The sequence below is a fragment of the Colobus angolensis genome, unplaced genomic scaffold (assembly GCF_000951035.1).
Source record: "Colobus angolensis palliatus isolate OR3802 unplaced genomic scaffold, Cang.pa_1.0 Scaffold65, whole genome shotgun sequence".
Taxonomy (NCBI): Eukaryota; Metazoa; Chordata; class Mammalia; order Primates; family Cercopithecidae; genus Colobus; species Colobus angolensis.
The window spans coordinates 1764923-1780190 of NW_012120154.1; the positions used below are offsets into that span (position 1 = coordinate 1764923).

Consider the following 15268-nt stretch of genomic DNA (forward strand, 5'->3'; position numbering starts at 1 on the left):
CCTCCCGGCTTTAGGCCATTCTCCTGCCTCAGCCTCCCGAGTAGCTGGGACTACAGGCACCGGCCGCCTCGCCCGGCTAGTTTTTTGTATTTTTTTAGTAGAGACGGGGTTTCACCGGGTTAGCCAGCATGGTCTCGATCTTCTGACCTCCTGATCCGCCCGTCTCAGCCTCCCAAAGTGCTGGGATTACAGGCTTGAGCCACCGTGCCCGGCCCCTGAGCACCCATCTTAAGGAGCATGCCCAGCATGTCCATGCCTGACCCAGCTGCTGTGTTACATCTGAATGTGACACATGTCACACTTTTTTCTTTTTAGGGTCCATCTGTCTCCTTTACCAGAAGCAAAGCTCCATGAGGGCAGGGATGTTTACTTGGCTCACCGCTGTAGCCAGCACCCAAACAGTGTAGTGCAGAGTGGGCACCCACTCAGGACTAGTTGTACAAAAGATGAAGGTGGTTCTCTGCTCTCCACAACCTACAGCCTTGTCCTAGACACAAAGCAGGAGAAAATGCTGAGAGTTGTCCGCTCCCACCTATGAGGTCCCTTCCTCTCCCCCAGCCCCAGCCCCTGGTCACTGGGTAAAGCCCAGCTCCACCTCTGACCTGGTCACCTAGGCTGGGCTAGCCAAGGCCTGGCAGGGACCATAAGTTGCCACATGCAGGGTGATGGCTGGACATCAGCCTCACCTCCACCCCTTCCTCCCGTACCCCTTATTGCGCTGGGCTCTCCGGAACAGACATCTGCCTAGCCAAATCCAGCTGGTTTGTCCAGGTCACTATCACTGCCTATACCAACTGCCCGTGGGCCAGTGTCCACCCCCACCCAGACTTCCCAAGGGGGTGCCTAAGTCTGGGTCTCAGCTGCATCAGTAAGAGGGGTGCAGTCATAAGACCCTCCTCACAGCCTCAGGAGGACTCTGAGCTCATCACTGGAAGGCGCCTAGAGCATCAGAGCTCTTTGAACATTTTCGCCGCAGTCATTTTTGCTATTTCCCAGGCACTGCTCTAGTCCTGGAAGTACCGGAATGAACAAGATAGCAAAATACCTGCTGCCATAGAGTGACCTTATACTGTAGTTAGGGAATGGAGAACAAAAAGTGAATCTGTATACAGATAAACTCAATGGAGAAAAAAGTTACAAAAAAACGGCAAGTGCGAGGCTCTGAGGCAGGACCAAGCTTGGCAGACAGATGGAAAAAGGCCAGGAGCACAGTGAGCGGAGGAGGTGAGGTCAAGGAGAAGGGCAAAGCCACTGTGACCTGAGCTGGTGCCTTCTGGGTGTGGGAGGCCTTAGCTGCACAGGCCTGGGAAGGGCACAGCCCCAGCATCCTGGGTCCACACCACTAGCCTGCACTGCCCTTCTTGGTGCCTCAGTTTCTCGTCTGCCAAATGAGGGCCGACCCCCACTGGCACTAGATGACTCTGATGCTGTTGGCCACACCCTAATGCCTATTTAGTACCTGGATGTGGATGGAGGCCCATGGCCTTTGGAGAATTCTAGAATCTCAGCAGGAAAGACCTCAAAGAGCACCAGGTCCAAGACCCCAGTGGTGCCTCGGGCAACTTCTCCACAAGCAGTCGCATGCATTCCATCAACAGTTGGTTCTCAGGTGACCGTCTATACTGGGCACCGGAAAGGTCATGTGGGCCCCACCATGCAGGTCATTACAGGCCATTTGTTTCCAGCTCAAGAGGCAAAATGCAGAGCCCAGACTGGAGCCTGAGTCCTAGGTTCAAATTCCAGCTCTACCTCTTTGCTCAAAATCCTCCTGGGTGAGCTGGGCATGGTGGGTCACGCCTGTAATCCCAGCACTTTAAGAGGCCGAGACGGGCAGATCACCTCAAGTCAGGAGTTCGAGACCAGCCTGGCCAACATGACAACGCCCCATCCCCACTAAAAATACAAAAATTAGCTGGGCATGGTGGCGGTCTGTAATGCCAGCTACTCGGGAGGTTGAGGCAGGAGAATCGCTTGAAACTGGGAGGCAGGGATTGCAGTGAGCCAAGATTGCACCACTGCACTCCAGCCTGGGTAATAGGCTCCATCTCTAAAAAGAAAAAAAAAAAAAAAAGGCCAGGCGCAGTGGCTCATGCTTGTAATCCCAGCACTTTGGGGAGGCCACGGTGGGTGGATCAGGAGGTCAGGAGTTAGAGACTAGCCTGGCCAACATGGTGAAACCCCGTCTCTACTAAAAATACAAAAATTAGCTGGGCATGGTGGCAAGAACCTGTAATCCCAGCTACTTGGGAGGCTGAGGCATGAGAATCGTTTGAATCCGGGAGTTGGAGGTTGTGGTGAGCCGAGATTGCACTCTAGCCTGGGCAACAGGGAAGAGACCCTGTCTCAAAAAAAAAAAAAAAAATCCTCCTGGGTGTGGCGTCTGCCTCCTGGGTGTGCTGCCGGGACTGGGTGAAACACATGTGCTCAGTTACGGCAGTGCCTGGGCACACTCACCCTCACTCTCCCAGCCATTCCCCGGGCACACCCAGTGTACACCACCTTCCACAGAAGGAAAACTGATCCTGAAGGACACAAGAGGAAGGACAGACCTCCCCAGGATGCGCTGATCCTTGCATTCAACCACTCATCCGCAACACAAAAGACATCGCCTGCCTGGAAAGGCGGCGAAGTCGCCCCGCCAGGAAGTCCGAAGCTGCGGTGAGGAGGCGTGGTTTCTGAGCGCCGATCCATCCTAGCATGACGCCAGGCCTTCTAGTTTAGGTAGCAACAGGAACAGCCTTCACAGGAACTGTCGCCTTTGTGCCCAGCTCTAGCCAGAACCTGTGCAGGATGTCATCCTTCCACCCCATAAGGAAAAACGGAGGCCAACCCTCAGCTCCTGTCCTGCTTCAGCACCAATTGCCAAAAAGAACCATTTCTTTCTCCAGAAAGACGCTTCTGCAGAACTCTTCAGCTAACAAGTGAAACCTAATCTCGTGTGCTTATCTCAAGGACTGTGCAACCTTATCCAGGGTTTCAGGCGACAGCTATTAGCATGAAGCCCTCTTGAATAAATAGGTGGAGGCCCAGGCTGTCCCTCCCTCCGAACCTCCCAGAGATCTCCAGCCTCCTCCCTACACCACCAGCGAACTCGGCTCCAGGTAAACGACCGGCCAACTATCCGGCTCTATGGCCCCACGAAAGTCATCAGGCATCGTGGCTTACACCTAGCAGGGCGAGCAGATCCCACTCTGGGCACCCATCTTCAGTCCTGGACTGCCCGCCTCCCCAATCTCACAAGGAATGTTATGAACAGTTTGGGATGGGTAGGTGGCGCCTCACTCGGTTACTTTGCCAGAAAAGGAATTCACACAAGTACTTTCCCTACAAAATAATTTATTCCAACACACAGCAACAGCAGACTCTATGTACAAGCACATTGACGCTCCTGACTACCCTCAACTAGGGGACCCTTTTCTTCCCCCTTGCCTTGCGGACCTCTTCTATCAAATCTTTCAGGTACTGTATCTCCTTGGCCAGGGAATCCGCCCTCTCTTTTAGAGCCTCATTCTTCTTTTCCAGCTCTTTGCACTCGCCAGTGAGAGCCTCCTGCTCCGCTCTCTTCTTCTGGCGGTACCTAGTGGCTGCTGTCTTGTTTTGCTCCATTTTTTTCAGCTTCTTATCCAGTTTCTCACCCTTTACTTTTGCTTCTACCATCCTCTCTCCAGGAGGGTCGTAAGGTTTGGGGCGGGCAGAGCCACAAAGAACACCTGGAGATGTGAGGCTCCTATTTGGAGAGCCCCTGGTAGAGGGGCTATGCTGAGGAGAGCCCAGATAGGACTCTGGGCTCATACAGATGCCACTATCATTATCTGAGGGGGTGTCTTCCTCCTTTATGCACTGAGGGATCATGGCAACGTAAGCAGTGGAGTCTGGCTTCCTATCTCCTTCAGTGATATCCACTTCACTGCCCAGCTCTAAACTAAAGGAATGATCTGGAGTGGAGGACAGGACCCCTGGGGAAAGGGGAAGAGGTTGCAAAAAGGTGAAGGGGGCAACCTGGTCGGGTTTTGTTAAACTTTCTGGGAGATGGCCAATTGGGTTCACCGTCTGGGGGGGCTCCTTGTTAGTCTCCTGGACTAGGGGGGCAAAGAGATCACACGTGTCATCCAACGTGGTCAAAAGGTCATCTGGCATGGTTTCCAGGTCATCTATACCCAAGAGGGCATCAAAGTCGAACTCCTTCAAATCCATTTTCTCCAACATCCAATCTGTCCCGGAGAAGGCATCCTCTGCAAAAGATTTGAATGACAGGACCAAGTGAGTCAGATACAAAGGTAGCAGGCCCCTAACCCCAGATCCCACCCAGACGATGTGGTGGTGGCCCACTCACCCTTGCCGTTGTTGGAGGGACTGACCAACCCCTCCACAGCCAGCCATTCGGAGGAGCCCGCCTTAGCCTTGTCGCTGGAGAACCCATGAGGTTTGAAGTGCTTGGCCACCTCCAGGTAGTCATCTAAGAGACCTAGGCTTTCTTCAGCCCCCAAACCCGACTGGTCGAAGGGGGACATCAAGTCCCCCACCAACACCTCGCTGCTCAGGAAGCTCATTTCGGTCATGTTGCGGTGCTTTGCTGGAATCGAGGAATGTGCTTAATTCGAAGATGTCTTTGTCGGTTACAGCAACGCTGCTGCTGAATGCCGTGAGAAGCCTGAATGGGAATCAGAAGCCAACTCCCATTAGAGGTTAGCTGGTCTGAGAATCTCATCTTTCCACTTACGAGACGAGACTTCCCTAGAACAACCATCTAGAGAGTCGGCAACGGGGCAGTTGTATCCGCCCCTCCCTGCTGCGGCTCAGGTTCCACAAAATGGACGCTCACGGAGACCAGGCGATTCTTCCACCGGCCACCAAGAGGAAGGCGCTCCGTCCCCGCGTCCAAATACGGCCAGGGCGGCCGCGCCCCGCCCACCGCCCGCCCTTGACTCACGCCCGCGCCACCGCCCTGCCGCCGCCATCTTGGTTCCTGCCACGTTTCGCGGGGGTGAAAGCCGAGACCCCTGGGACCCTTGGGGGGCTCGGGGTCCGAGCGCGGTAGGGCCCCTGTGGAAGCAGTCCTGGCACATGAATGCGCTTTCCCGATCCCAGGCACGCGAGCGTCTCGGGGACACCCAAGCAAAGACCACGCGTCCCAGGCGCTCGTAAAATAGCTTCCTGCTTGGCGGCACCGCCCCGGCCCCAGGTCGCACCCCACCAACCCAAAACCTGCGCGGGCCCAGGGAGCACAGCTGGACGACCCGCCCTGGTACTCACGCCATGGCTTAAGCCGCTGGGGGTGGTGCCGCTGCAGAGCCTGGTGCTGCTGCCGCCGCTGCAAAGGCCAATGCTGCCGTAGGCACTGCTGCCCCTAATACGCCATGGTGGCCGTGGACCCTGCGGGCGGGGAGGAGGGAAGGCGCGCACGTGAGAAGGAAACTACATCTGTGGGCGGACGAACTAGAAATGGCCGCAGCAGCTGCCCGCTGGCCCTTTATAGACTTCGTCTCTAAGGAGACGCAGCACAGACGCATCCTTCCGCCACGGCCACGTGACCGTCTCCCGCCCGCTCACTTCCCTCCCTTTGACGCCCCAACCGTTTATGCCCAGCGCGTAGCTGTGACGAGAAAAAGTGTTTGTTCTTATGAACTCACGAAACGAGAGATGTGCACTACTTTACTAGACTTCTATGATCAGGGTCCGTTCTTTCCTTCGCCGCGGACGCGCGGAGTGATCTCCCAGACACGCCTCGCTTCCGGTGTCGGCGCGGTGGGCGGGGAGAGGTCGTTTTCCGGCGGAGAGTTTTTGTTGTGAAGGCCGAGGACGCCAGGTTATCGCGCGAGTCAAGTGCGAAGAGCGCGCGTCAAGCTGATTGGCCCAGGCACGGTGAGTCATATATAGTTCGAGCTCTTATTGGCTCAGGGCGGCAGGTGGGCGGCTGCTGGGAGAGGGATCCCGGAGTCCGCGTGGGAAGGGTCGGGGTCTCGAGTCTCTGCCAGGCCTCAGCCCGGCCAGCCTGCTGGCCAGCTACAATCGCGCTGGCTCCTGCTCCCAGGAGACTTTAGCCTAGCGCACCGCATAGTGGCCTCAGGGCCCAGCCCGTGCGGTCGGGTCCCACTGCCCTCAGTGGAGGTCCGCCACTGGCTGCCCCGCCGCCACTCCCAGCCTGCGCGTCTTTCGGTTGCGGGTCCTGATTTCTGGCCTGCGGAAACGGGGGGTTTACCTGTTCCAAGCCTGAGTTTTCCAGAGGAGCCATTCATAGCCGACACGGTGTTGCTGCCCCCGGGAGGTTGAAGGGGTCTCGAGAGGACGCCCCGGGCCTGCCCACCTACACCCAAAGGCCGGCTGAGTCTGCATGGCTCCTCCTAAACTCTGGAAAGGAGCCGGGAAGACGCGCCGTCCTGTCGCCCAACCTGGGTTTTTACAATTCTTATCCAGCTCAAGTGCGAGGCTGCCACAGAATAGCATCATAGGGGAACTTCTGGTGTCCGAAGATTGCGTTCCCCCAAGAACAGGGTTTTCTTCGCTGCCGTCTCCCTAGGGTAGTTTCGATTCACTCCGGGTTCTGAACTCCCCGGCCTAACCCGCTTTTCAGTGGTCATACCCATGGCCCTGGGAGGAGAGGCGCTTGGGAACCCACGGCCACTTGCTCGGGGTTGTGCGTTGGGAAGGGGTAGTCTGTTTTAAGAATACAGGAAACCTCCGCATCGTCCTCAGCCTTCTCCTGTCAGGCCCTGTGAAGTGGAAACAGTTTCCGCCTCCATTTCACCGGGCCACACAAGTATTTCTATGATCGCTGTGATATCAAACAACCAGGGAAGCACTGCTCTAAATAACCACAGGCCATGTGCTGTGCTCATTCAACCTCGCCCACAAGTCCTTTCCAATGGTAAACCGAGGCCCAATGGGATGAAGCTTCTTGCTCAAAGTCGCACAGCTCCCAGTGGAGGGAGTATAGGGTAGGAGTTAGAAGACAGATTTTGGGGAGCTCACCCAAAAGAATCCTGGCTGGGACATTTTGGCTAAGTGACTTATCCTCTTTGAGCCTCGGTTTCCTCATTTGTAAAATGAGACTACTGATGAGTATCCTTGCCCCATGAAGTGAGGTTAGACATGTAAAGCACTTAGCACAGCGCCTGGTACATGTAAGCACCCAGTAATAGTTGCTATTGCTGCTACCCTTCATAGAACTCAGGTCTCCTGACCCTGACCTGTGCCACTCTCCACATCCTCCTGCTGCCTCAGAGGACTCTTAACTATTATTTAATGAGATGAAACCAACAACTTTAAAACTGGTATACAGGTATACACAAGGCATACTGGATGCTGGAATAAAAGTATGGTTTTTCTTTCTCCTTGGGGAATCATGAGTGTTGAGATATACAGAATTGGTGCCAGGAGCAGTGGCTCCAGCCTGTAGTCCCACCTACTCAGGCAGAGGTGGGAGGATTGCTTGAGCCCAGGAATTCCAAGCTGCAGGGAGCTGTAATCACAACACTGCAACTCAGCCGGGGCAACAGGGCAAGACCCTGTCTTAATAATAATAAATACAGGAGTTGTCTAGCCTTTCCATGCAAAGGCAGTAAGAATCCCTGAGCCATTAGCCATGTCTTCCAAAGGCCGAACTAGGGACCCACAGGATGTGTTCTCCTTTTGCTATAGACAGTACCTCCTGACAGATGATGGAGCAAATGGTTGAGTACTAAAGTAACACTGCCCCAGTTCTGACACTGAAAAGGTCAAGAATGACTCCCGTGGCAGCCTGTCCCATCCATTCTTCTATAGAGACCTAGTTCAAACACTTCAAAGGTTATTCTAGCTGAAAATGGAGACCCAGTACCACTCCCACAGGAAGATGTTTCATGCAACACACACAAGTCAACGCTGGTGGAAAGGAGACTTTTATTTTCTTCTTCCTATGCTATGGAAGGACATTGTGTTCCCCAGTTTTATTTCCTCCCGCAAGGAGAAAAAGGACAGCAGCTCTCTGGGTCTCAGGGCTAGGCTGCCCCTACTTATACAGACCTAACCAAGACAGTACAGAAAGATTGGTGACTGATTCCAAATCTACCAGCTAACACATCCACCACCACTGATGGGCAGGCAAGTGACTAGAAGGCAAGTTGTGGACTTGGCCTCAGGGACCAATAATTAAAGACTACAAGGTGATCCAAATGTAAAGGTAAACACTTAGTGTGCAGCTGACCATGGAACCCACATCTCTGGTATTCTGGCCACTTAATAATAAGTGGCATCTGCAAGGGCTGGAGCCTCCCAGCCTGGTGCAGGGGTCAGCTCTATCCTAAATCTCCTTGGCCTTGAGCTTCAGACAAAAGGGCAGAGTTCTAACAAATCCTGTGACAGCACAAGTTGTCAGCCAAGTCAGAGTCCCAAGGAAGTACCACGGCACAGAGCTCTGCACACTCGTAGTCTGTATTTACAGAATCCCACTTTCGGGGCCTCTCCTGGGCCCTTCCATCCTGAAGCTGATTCCCCTTCAAGACTATCTGAACTCTCACCTCGAGTGGAATGCAGGGAGCACAGTCAGCGAATGTGGAATATGGACAGGTGCGCCTCCACCGGCCGGGACCCAGGAGACTGGGCCTCTGCAATGCTTTCTTTAAACTTAAGCTTCAACATTTATTTAAATAAAACTTTAAAACTCACAACCAAGCATGTAAAGAAAAATACTGTCATCTTGAACTCATTTTTTAGGAAGGGCAACAAAGGAGAACCAAAATAAACTCTGGAATTTATTAGGTTTAAGATAATGAGTGCATTTTTTAAGTGTTAGGTTAAGTATAAGGTTTGCTAACCTTGATGGCACACACACAAACATCTCTAGATGGAGAAGGAGAAGATGCTATTACTTCAGGCAAAAGTAAGAGTTACTGAACAGGAAGGCAGAGTAGCGGGGAAAATTACTCATCTTTTCCCAAAGATTTAAAAAAGGGGGCAGGTGCAGAATGTCCTCTTCTATCCAAAAATCTCAAAGCAAGTGCCTATGTTCCACATTGATGAAGAAGATGGCAGCAAAAAGAATGGCTTGCCCAGTCATGGTCAGCAAACCCACCAGGACCAAGGCCGAGAGTTCACAATGCTCCTAGTTCTGAGGACTTAAGAGGTTCTTGCTTGTAAGATGACAGTTACGGTTTTGTCAGACAGTTAAAAGAGATGCTCTTTAAGAAGAATGATAAACTCATTTGCCTTCCTCAAGTGACAATTACACTAAAATAACTTGGAACTCTTAAAATCTTATCTTTTTTAAGCTCTCCTTCCAATTTTTATTTTTAAAAATTTTTTGAAACAGGGTCTCACTCTGTCACCCAGGCTGGAGTGCAGTGGTGTGATCTCAGCTCACTGCAACCTCCACTCTCCGGGTTTAAGTGATTCTCCTGCCTCAGCCTCCCGAGTACCTGGGATTACAGGCGCCTGCTACCATGCCCAGCTTATTTTTATCTTTTTGGTAGAGATGGGGTTTCACCATGTTGGCCAGGCTGTTCTCAAACTCCTGACCTCAAGTGATCCACCCGCCTTAGCCTCCCAGTGCTGGGATTACAAGTGTGAATCACCGCGCCCAGCCTCCTTCCAATGTTTTATGTGAAATTTGGTCAGAGATGCAAGGTTGGGAAAACTTAAAATTTTTTAATACTCATGGCAGGGAAACCAAATCCTTTATCTCAATGAAGAATAATCTATACTTTTGCAACACTCTATCAATCCTCTCCTCTCCCTTCCCTGTAATGGATACCCAAAAGGTACACTGGAACCCTCACTGTTAGGCTCTACCCCATACCTTCTAGATTCATCCAGGATGGTACTCAGGCATACAGATTTTTTTTTTTTTTAAACTCTCATTTGAGTCTTACCAACAGACAGGTAGATAAGCTCTCTCAAGATTCTCAGCTTTATCGTTTTTTGTTCCCTCTTAATACTTTTATGCAAATGAAATTGAAACCACCATAAGAAATCCTTGTTAAGGGGAAAAGAGGCAAAAAGACCTCTAAATATAGTCAAGGTTAAGACTAGTTGTCAACTTCCTAATCTGTGACAAAAGAGGGGCAGGAATCTCTACCCTAAATTGCTGCTGAGGTATCAATGATAAAGAGTTATTTCCTGTTACTATCATTGGAAAGGAATGAGACAGCTGCAGAGAGCTTCACCAGAACCTCACTGATGGAGAGGTAGTCATCGAAAAAATAAGACAACTTGACGGGAGGAAAACAAAATACTGAATAGGCAGATGAGAAACAGAATTATCATCAGAGTCTTGCCACAAACAGGGAAAAACATAAACCAAGACGACACAGGACATGGTGGATTAAACATTCCTCCCCACCTTCAGGATACATTTACATTGCAATAAATACTGCAATCTCAGCAGCGGGAAACAATGAGGAACGTAGGAAATGGCCAGCTCCTCCCCTCTGTCTTATCTGTGTGCTCTCTTCCTTGGTAGCACCGATCTCCCCAGGTGCTGGGTGAGAAACAGGACAGGGGAAAGAGGTCTGTGCATGCTCCCTTGCCCTCTGGCCATACCCCGAGCGCTCAGCAAACACCCCTCTCACGTTCCTATGGCAGACACTGGAGGATGAAGGGCTGGCTGTTGGGTCTGTTCTTGCCTAAGGCCACATCCTAGAAAAGCACGGCCTGTCTGGGGAGAAAACATGGCCACCAAACCCCAACTAGTGACCGGATTTTCCAACTGACATTCAGTCGCCTGTGTACCTCCCTCATGCTCAACTGATGGCTAAGGCTGCATTCCTTCAAGGCCTTGTCCTGATTGGCAATAAAATAAGGAAAAGGGGTGAAAACCAGCATTCATGATGAGGTGGTGTCCTGGCAGCCCCCATCCTTGTCTGTCTGACCCCTGCAGCCACAGATGAGGAGCAGACACTGGGCACACAAACCCTCCACTAGGCCCTTAACTAGCTCTGGTTCCCTACTCTGCACTTCTGCTGATAGCCACCCAGAAATTCAATCTGCAAATAACTTAGAATCCAGCTTGTCCTGTGGGGATCACTAACAGTGTTTCCGTGAGAGGCGTTTTCAGCATTTAGGAATGGGTCAGGAGGTGGCGGGGAGGGCGAACTCTACTCCAGGAACCGGGGTCAAGGCCAGTTCTTCTACCAGCCTCATTCCCAGAAACCCTAAATACTGTCCCAGCACTCACTCTGTAGAGTTCAGCTTTGAAACATGCTATCACAGCTCTTCAGTGGCATTCAACTAAAAGGCAACATCTTAATTAGGCAGATATGCTCCAGGGACAAGAGCAAAACAGAAGGCATGAACAAGAGAGGAAAAAATAGAAAAGATACTGAATAGGAAGAGGCAAACAGGCAAGGCAGACCAGACAGAGGCAGCAAACATGGGCCGAAATGCAAAACACCAAGTGGTCCATCAGCTCAGGCCAGCACACCACCTTCTCAATTCATTCCAGAAAAATTAGCCTGGAGCCAGGGGGAGCAAGGAGCACAGTGATTGGTAACAAAAATAGGAAGAGTTGGGTAAGAAAATAGGAGATGGAAGAGATGTCATTCTAATCAGCATGAAGTGACCAGGTTGATGATCAGCAAGACAGCAGGCACCAGGAACCCTGTGAGGCACCAACTACGTAGCCAAGTGTATCTAACGGAGAATCCAGGGCCTGACCACCAACACCCGCTTTGGCCATCACCTGCCCTACGTCTGCAGCAGCACCTCTGGCTCGGACAATGAGCAATACAGAGTGTATCCTAATTCATCTATTTCCTCAGGGGTGAGCTCTGCAAATAAGTTCACCTTGGGGTTTAGAGCACTGGGCAGGATTCCAGCCTCTAAGTAGCTGATAAGTCCCCTCAGGGCCTGCAGGAAACGGTCGGCCAGCATATCTGGAGACCAGTCAGCCTCCTCCTGGGCCAAGAGGAGGATGACATTGGTTAGCTGGCTGGCAGTGAGGTGGCCCAGAGACGGGGTGGACTTGCATATGGCCTTGAGGATCTTGAGGCACAGAGATCGGCAGCCCGAGTCAGCCTGGTCCAGAGCCCGCAGGCGTGCCGTCTCTGCAGGACGCAGGCTCAGCCGCCACAGGTTGTCATACTGGGCTAGCCGGTGTGGTTTGGCCACCAAGACTGTGTCACCGAGGGTCACTGATGGCAGGAAGTCAATGAAGAGATGTTTGTCACGCTCGTACTGTACCTCCAGTGTGAGGGCCTCCGGGGGTGGTGCCGGCCGGATCACATAGTCCAAGAGGGACCCTATGGCTGGCCAATTGATGGAGCCAGCCACCACCTTCTCAAATGTATCTGTGACTGTCTTTGGGGAGAGGTAGCCCCCTACTACACAGCGGTCCCAGTAACTGCTCCCACGAGGAAAGTACTCTGGATTCTCACGACGAACCAGGAAGAAGCCAGGAACATTCATGATGGTGTCTTCACCAGGAATACACGACCACAGGTTCTGCTCCAGCACAAGGGGCACAATTAGCTGGATGTGGTCAGCTGCCACCACCTGTCACAGCAGAATTTAAAACGTTTGGAGGATTTACTCTGTTCAAAAGACACGTTTCCTCCAACACGGTTCCCACCATCTTACGTTCCCCCAGCAAGAATGGGAACTCTAGGCCGGGCGCAGTGGCTCACACCTATAATCCCAGCACTGTGGGAGGCCGAGGCAGCCAGCTCACTTGAGGTCAGGAGTTCGAGACCAGCCTAGCCAACATGGTGAAACCCCATCTCTACTAAAAATACAAAAAAATTAGCTGGGCATTGTGGCGGGTGCCTGTAGTCCCAGCTACTCGGGAAGCTGAGGCAGGAGAACTGCTTGAACGCAGGAGGCGGAGGTTGCAGTGAGCCAAGATCGTGCCACTGTACTCCAGCCTGGGCAATAGAACAAGACTCCATCTCAAAAAAAAAAAAAAACAAAAGAATTCTTTCATGTCACCATATCAATCTACACAGACTGAGAAAACTAGAAAGGAGAGATAGATACAAGAATATAGGAAGGAGGAGGCCTCTTATAGCTTCTTAAAAGTTGTAAGTAGGACTAAAACATGAGAAAAGATTAAAGACACAAGAAGAAAGAATAACATGCCAGGTGTGGTGGCTCACACCTGTAATCCCAGCATTTTGGGAGGCCAAGGCAGGTGGATCACCTGAGGTCAGGAGTTCGAGACCAGCCTAGCCAACATGGTGAAACCCCATCTCTACTAAAAATACAAAAAAATTAGCCGGGAGTGATGGCACACACCTGTAATCCCAGTTACTCAGAAGGCTGAGGCAGGAGAATTGCTTGAACTCAGGAGGCGGAGCTTGCAGTGAGTCGAGATCACACCACTGCACCACTCCAGCCTGGGCGACAGAGCGAGACTCCATCTCAAAAACAAAACCAAACAAAACAAAAAAAGAATAACAAGTATGGCTCTCCAAATGCTGCTGCAGTACACAGGATTCAGAAGCTGTAAGACCTCAGTCTTTCTAGCAAGCCTGGACACTGATCTGTGCCAACAACACTACTGTGCTTAGCACCCAAACCCCACCCACCATGAGAACCACCTTGTTACCTGCAGGTCATCATAGAGGCTGCCACTCAAGTACATGTCCCGAAGCGGCATGTCAGGCAACTTGGCCCGCAGGAAGCTCCGGAGCTCGGCACATATGTCCACAGCAGCTTGCTTGGCCCGAGCCTGCTCTCCAGCAGGGATGGCTGCCCGGTTCCGGTAGTAAGTAAGAAGTTTCTCCTGCAGGGACATGCGGAGTCGTGACTTCTTCAAGTCTACCTGGCCCTTCCTGGCCACTGGCTTGGGCCGGGGCGGGCAGAATGTATCTGCCAAGGCAAGAAAGAGAGGCACGTGAGCTCTGCCCATGCCTGCTCAGTCCACAGCTGCCTCAGCCCCAGAAAGAAGGGCCTGGCATGGAGGGCAAGTGCTGGCACAGTGCCTGGCACAGATGTGCTCAGGAAACATCTGCTGAGTGCAGGAGTGGTACTGAAAGTCCAGAGAGGTCCCAGGAGGGGCAGCAGCCCTTCTCACCTGTGTCGAAGGCAGAGGAGTCTGTGGGAAGGGTCTGCAGGGACCGGCTCAGGCCCGTCTTCATGTCCCTGTTCAGCAGTCGAGGGGAGCCCATCCAGTTTGGTTCTTCCCAGCTCCTTTTCCCCGAATGGCTCAGGCGGGTGGGGCTGGTAGGGGCACTGATCGCCCGATCGTACATCTGAAATAGCAGAGAGGACACAGGACATAAACCTGCCCTCTTTCCCTATTTCCTTCCAATTTACTTCCTCTCCAGAAGCTCTGTCCTAGTAAGTTCAACTACTATCTTTTAGCAATTTTGTTTTTATTCTAGATTATAGAATACTTTGCTCCATGCAGAAAATCTCAGGGAAGACTAAATAAGACATAGATAATCCATATGTCATGACCCAGAGAAAACTGTTTGTAATATCTGGTATGTTTCTTTCTAGATGCATGTAACGAAGACCACTCTACACGTACTTTTGAAACCTGTTTTTTTCACTTAACATCATTGCGATCATTTCCTCCTATTACTAGAACGCTTCGACATTTTCTTTCTATAAAATGTTACATCTTATGACCATACCACTACATCCCACCCCTGGCCCTGGCTGCATGCACTTACCCGCTTAACTGCCAGTGTGGCGATGCCCAGCATGGCCGCTCCACCCACCCCCAGCACCAGCCGGGCATTGGAGAGCACAAAGTCAATGGCCGTGCCAATGCCATTGTCATCCTTCTTGCCTTTGCGCTCACCAGCGCCTGCCATTGCTCATCTGAGAATGAAGATAGAACACGGCCATAAGTACTGGGACCCCAAGAACCTCCCTCCCCCAACAAGCCAAACCCCAACAAATACAGGGTACTCTGTGAGTTCCAGCAACCCAAATCCTCTTGCCTCCAGCACTGTACACTTTAGGGTCTAGAAGGAGCTACAATGTCCCATGATAGATCAGGATGCAAGGAGGAGGGACGGATCCTGGGTACTGTAAGAAAACCTTCCCCAAGCTAGTGAGATTAAGAAAGCATTTAAGCTCAGTGTCAATCCTTTTTTATATTACAATGAAATACCCCACCATGCAAAACAACCCTCTCTCTACTCCTTCACAATGTTATAAGGCAGGTCTCTCTACCCCTTCACAATGTTATAACGTAGGTCTCTCTACCCCTTCACAGGGTTTGTAACGCAAGTCTCTCTACCTCTTCACAATGTTATAACGCAGGTCTCTCCACCCCTTCACGGGGTGGTAACGCAGGTCTCTCTACCCATTCACAGGGTGATAAGGCAGGTCTCTCTACCCCTTC

At 51.8% G+C, this 15268-nt stretch overlaps 2 protein-coding genes across 10 annotated transcripts in view; both read right to left on the reverse strand.

Moving 5' to 3' along the window:
• Positions 1 to 3316: 3316 nt before the first annotated feature.
• On the reverse strand, positions 3317 to 6326 carry ATF4 (activating transcription factor 4). 8 transcript variants are annotated; one of them, XM_011964191.1, is made up of 4 exons: positions 5254 to 5445; positions 4530 to 4651; positions 4334 to 4442; positions 3317 to 4232 (listed from the first exon to the last, which is right to left on the reverse strand). In XM_011964191.1, the coding sequence occupies exons 2-4, from the start codon at positions 4557 to 4559 to the stop codon at positions 3403 to 3405; spliced, it is 969 nt and encodes a 322-aa protein (XP_011819581.1). In that variant the 5' UTR covers positions 4560 to 4651; positions 5254 to 5445; the 3' UTR covers positions 3317 to 3402. The 8 variants fall into 8 exon arrangements, with proteins under 8 accessions (XP_011819581.1, XP_011819575.1, XP_011819576.1 ...); XM_011964185.1 differs by having other exon boundaries at positions 4334 to 4651; positions 5254 to 6326; XM_011964186.1 differs by having other exon boundaries at positions 4334 to 4651; positions 4931 to 5466.
• A 1533-nt stretch (positions 6327 to 7859) lies between these two features.
• Positions 7860 to 15268, reverse strand: part of MIEF1 (mitochondrial elongation factor 1) — a 19874-nt gene continuing 12465 nt past the window's right edge. For both annotated transcript variants that reach the window (XM_011964193.1, XM_011964194.1), the window contains 5 exons: positions 14589 to 14739; positions 13985 to 14162; positions 13517 to 13779; positions 11758 to 12465; positions 7860 to 10755 (listed from right to left, as the gene is read on the reverse strand). In XM_011964193.1, coding sequence (XP_011819583.1) covers positions 10612 to 10755; positions 11758 to 12465; positions 13517 to 13779; positions 13985 to 14162; positions 14589 to 14732 — 1437 coding nt within the window. In that variant the 5' untranslated portion in view covers positions 14733 to 14739 and the 3' untranslated portion in view covers positions 7860 to 10611. The remainder of the gene's footprint in view (positions 10756 to 11757; positions 12466 to 13516; positions 13780 to 13984; positions 14163 to 14588; positions 14740 to 15268) is intronic.

Coding starts and splice junctions, on each gene's coding strand:
- ATF4 (XM_011964185.1), bottom strand. CDS start 4,559: ATGACCGAAATGAGCTTCCTGAGCAGCGAGGTGTTGGTGGGGGACTTG. Junction 4,233..4,333: donor TCCCTCCAACAACGGCAAGG/GTGAGTGGGCCA, acceptor AATCTTTTGCAG/AGGATGCCTTCTCCGGGACA.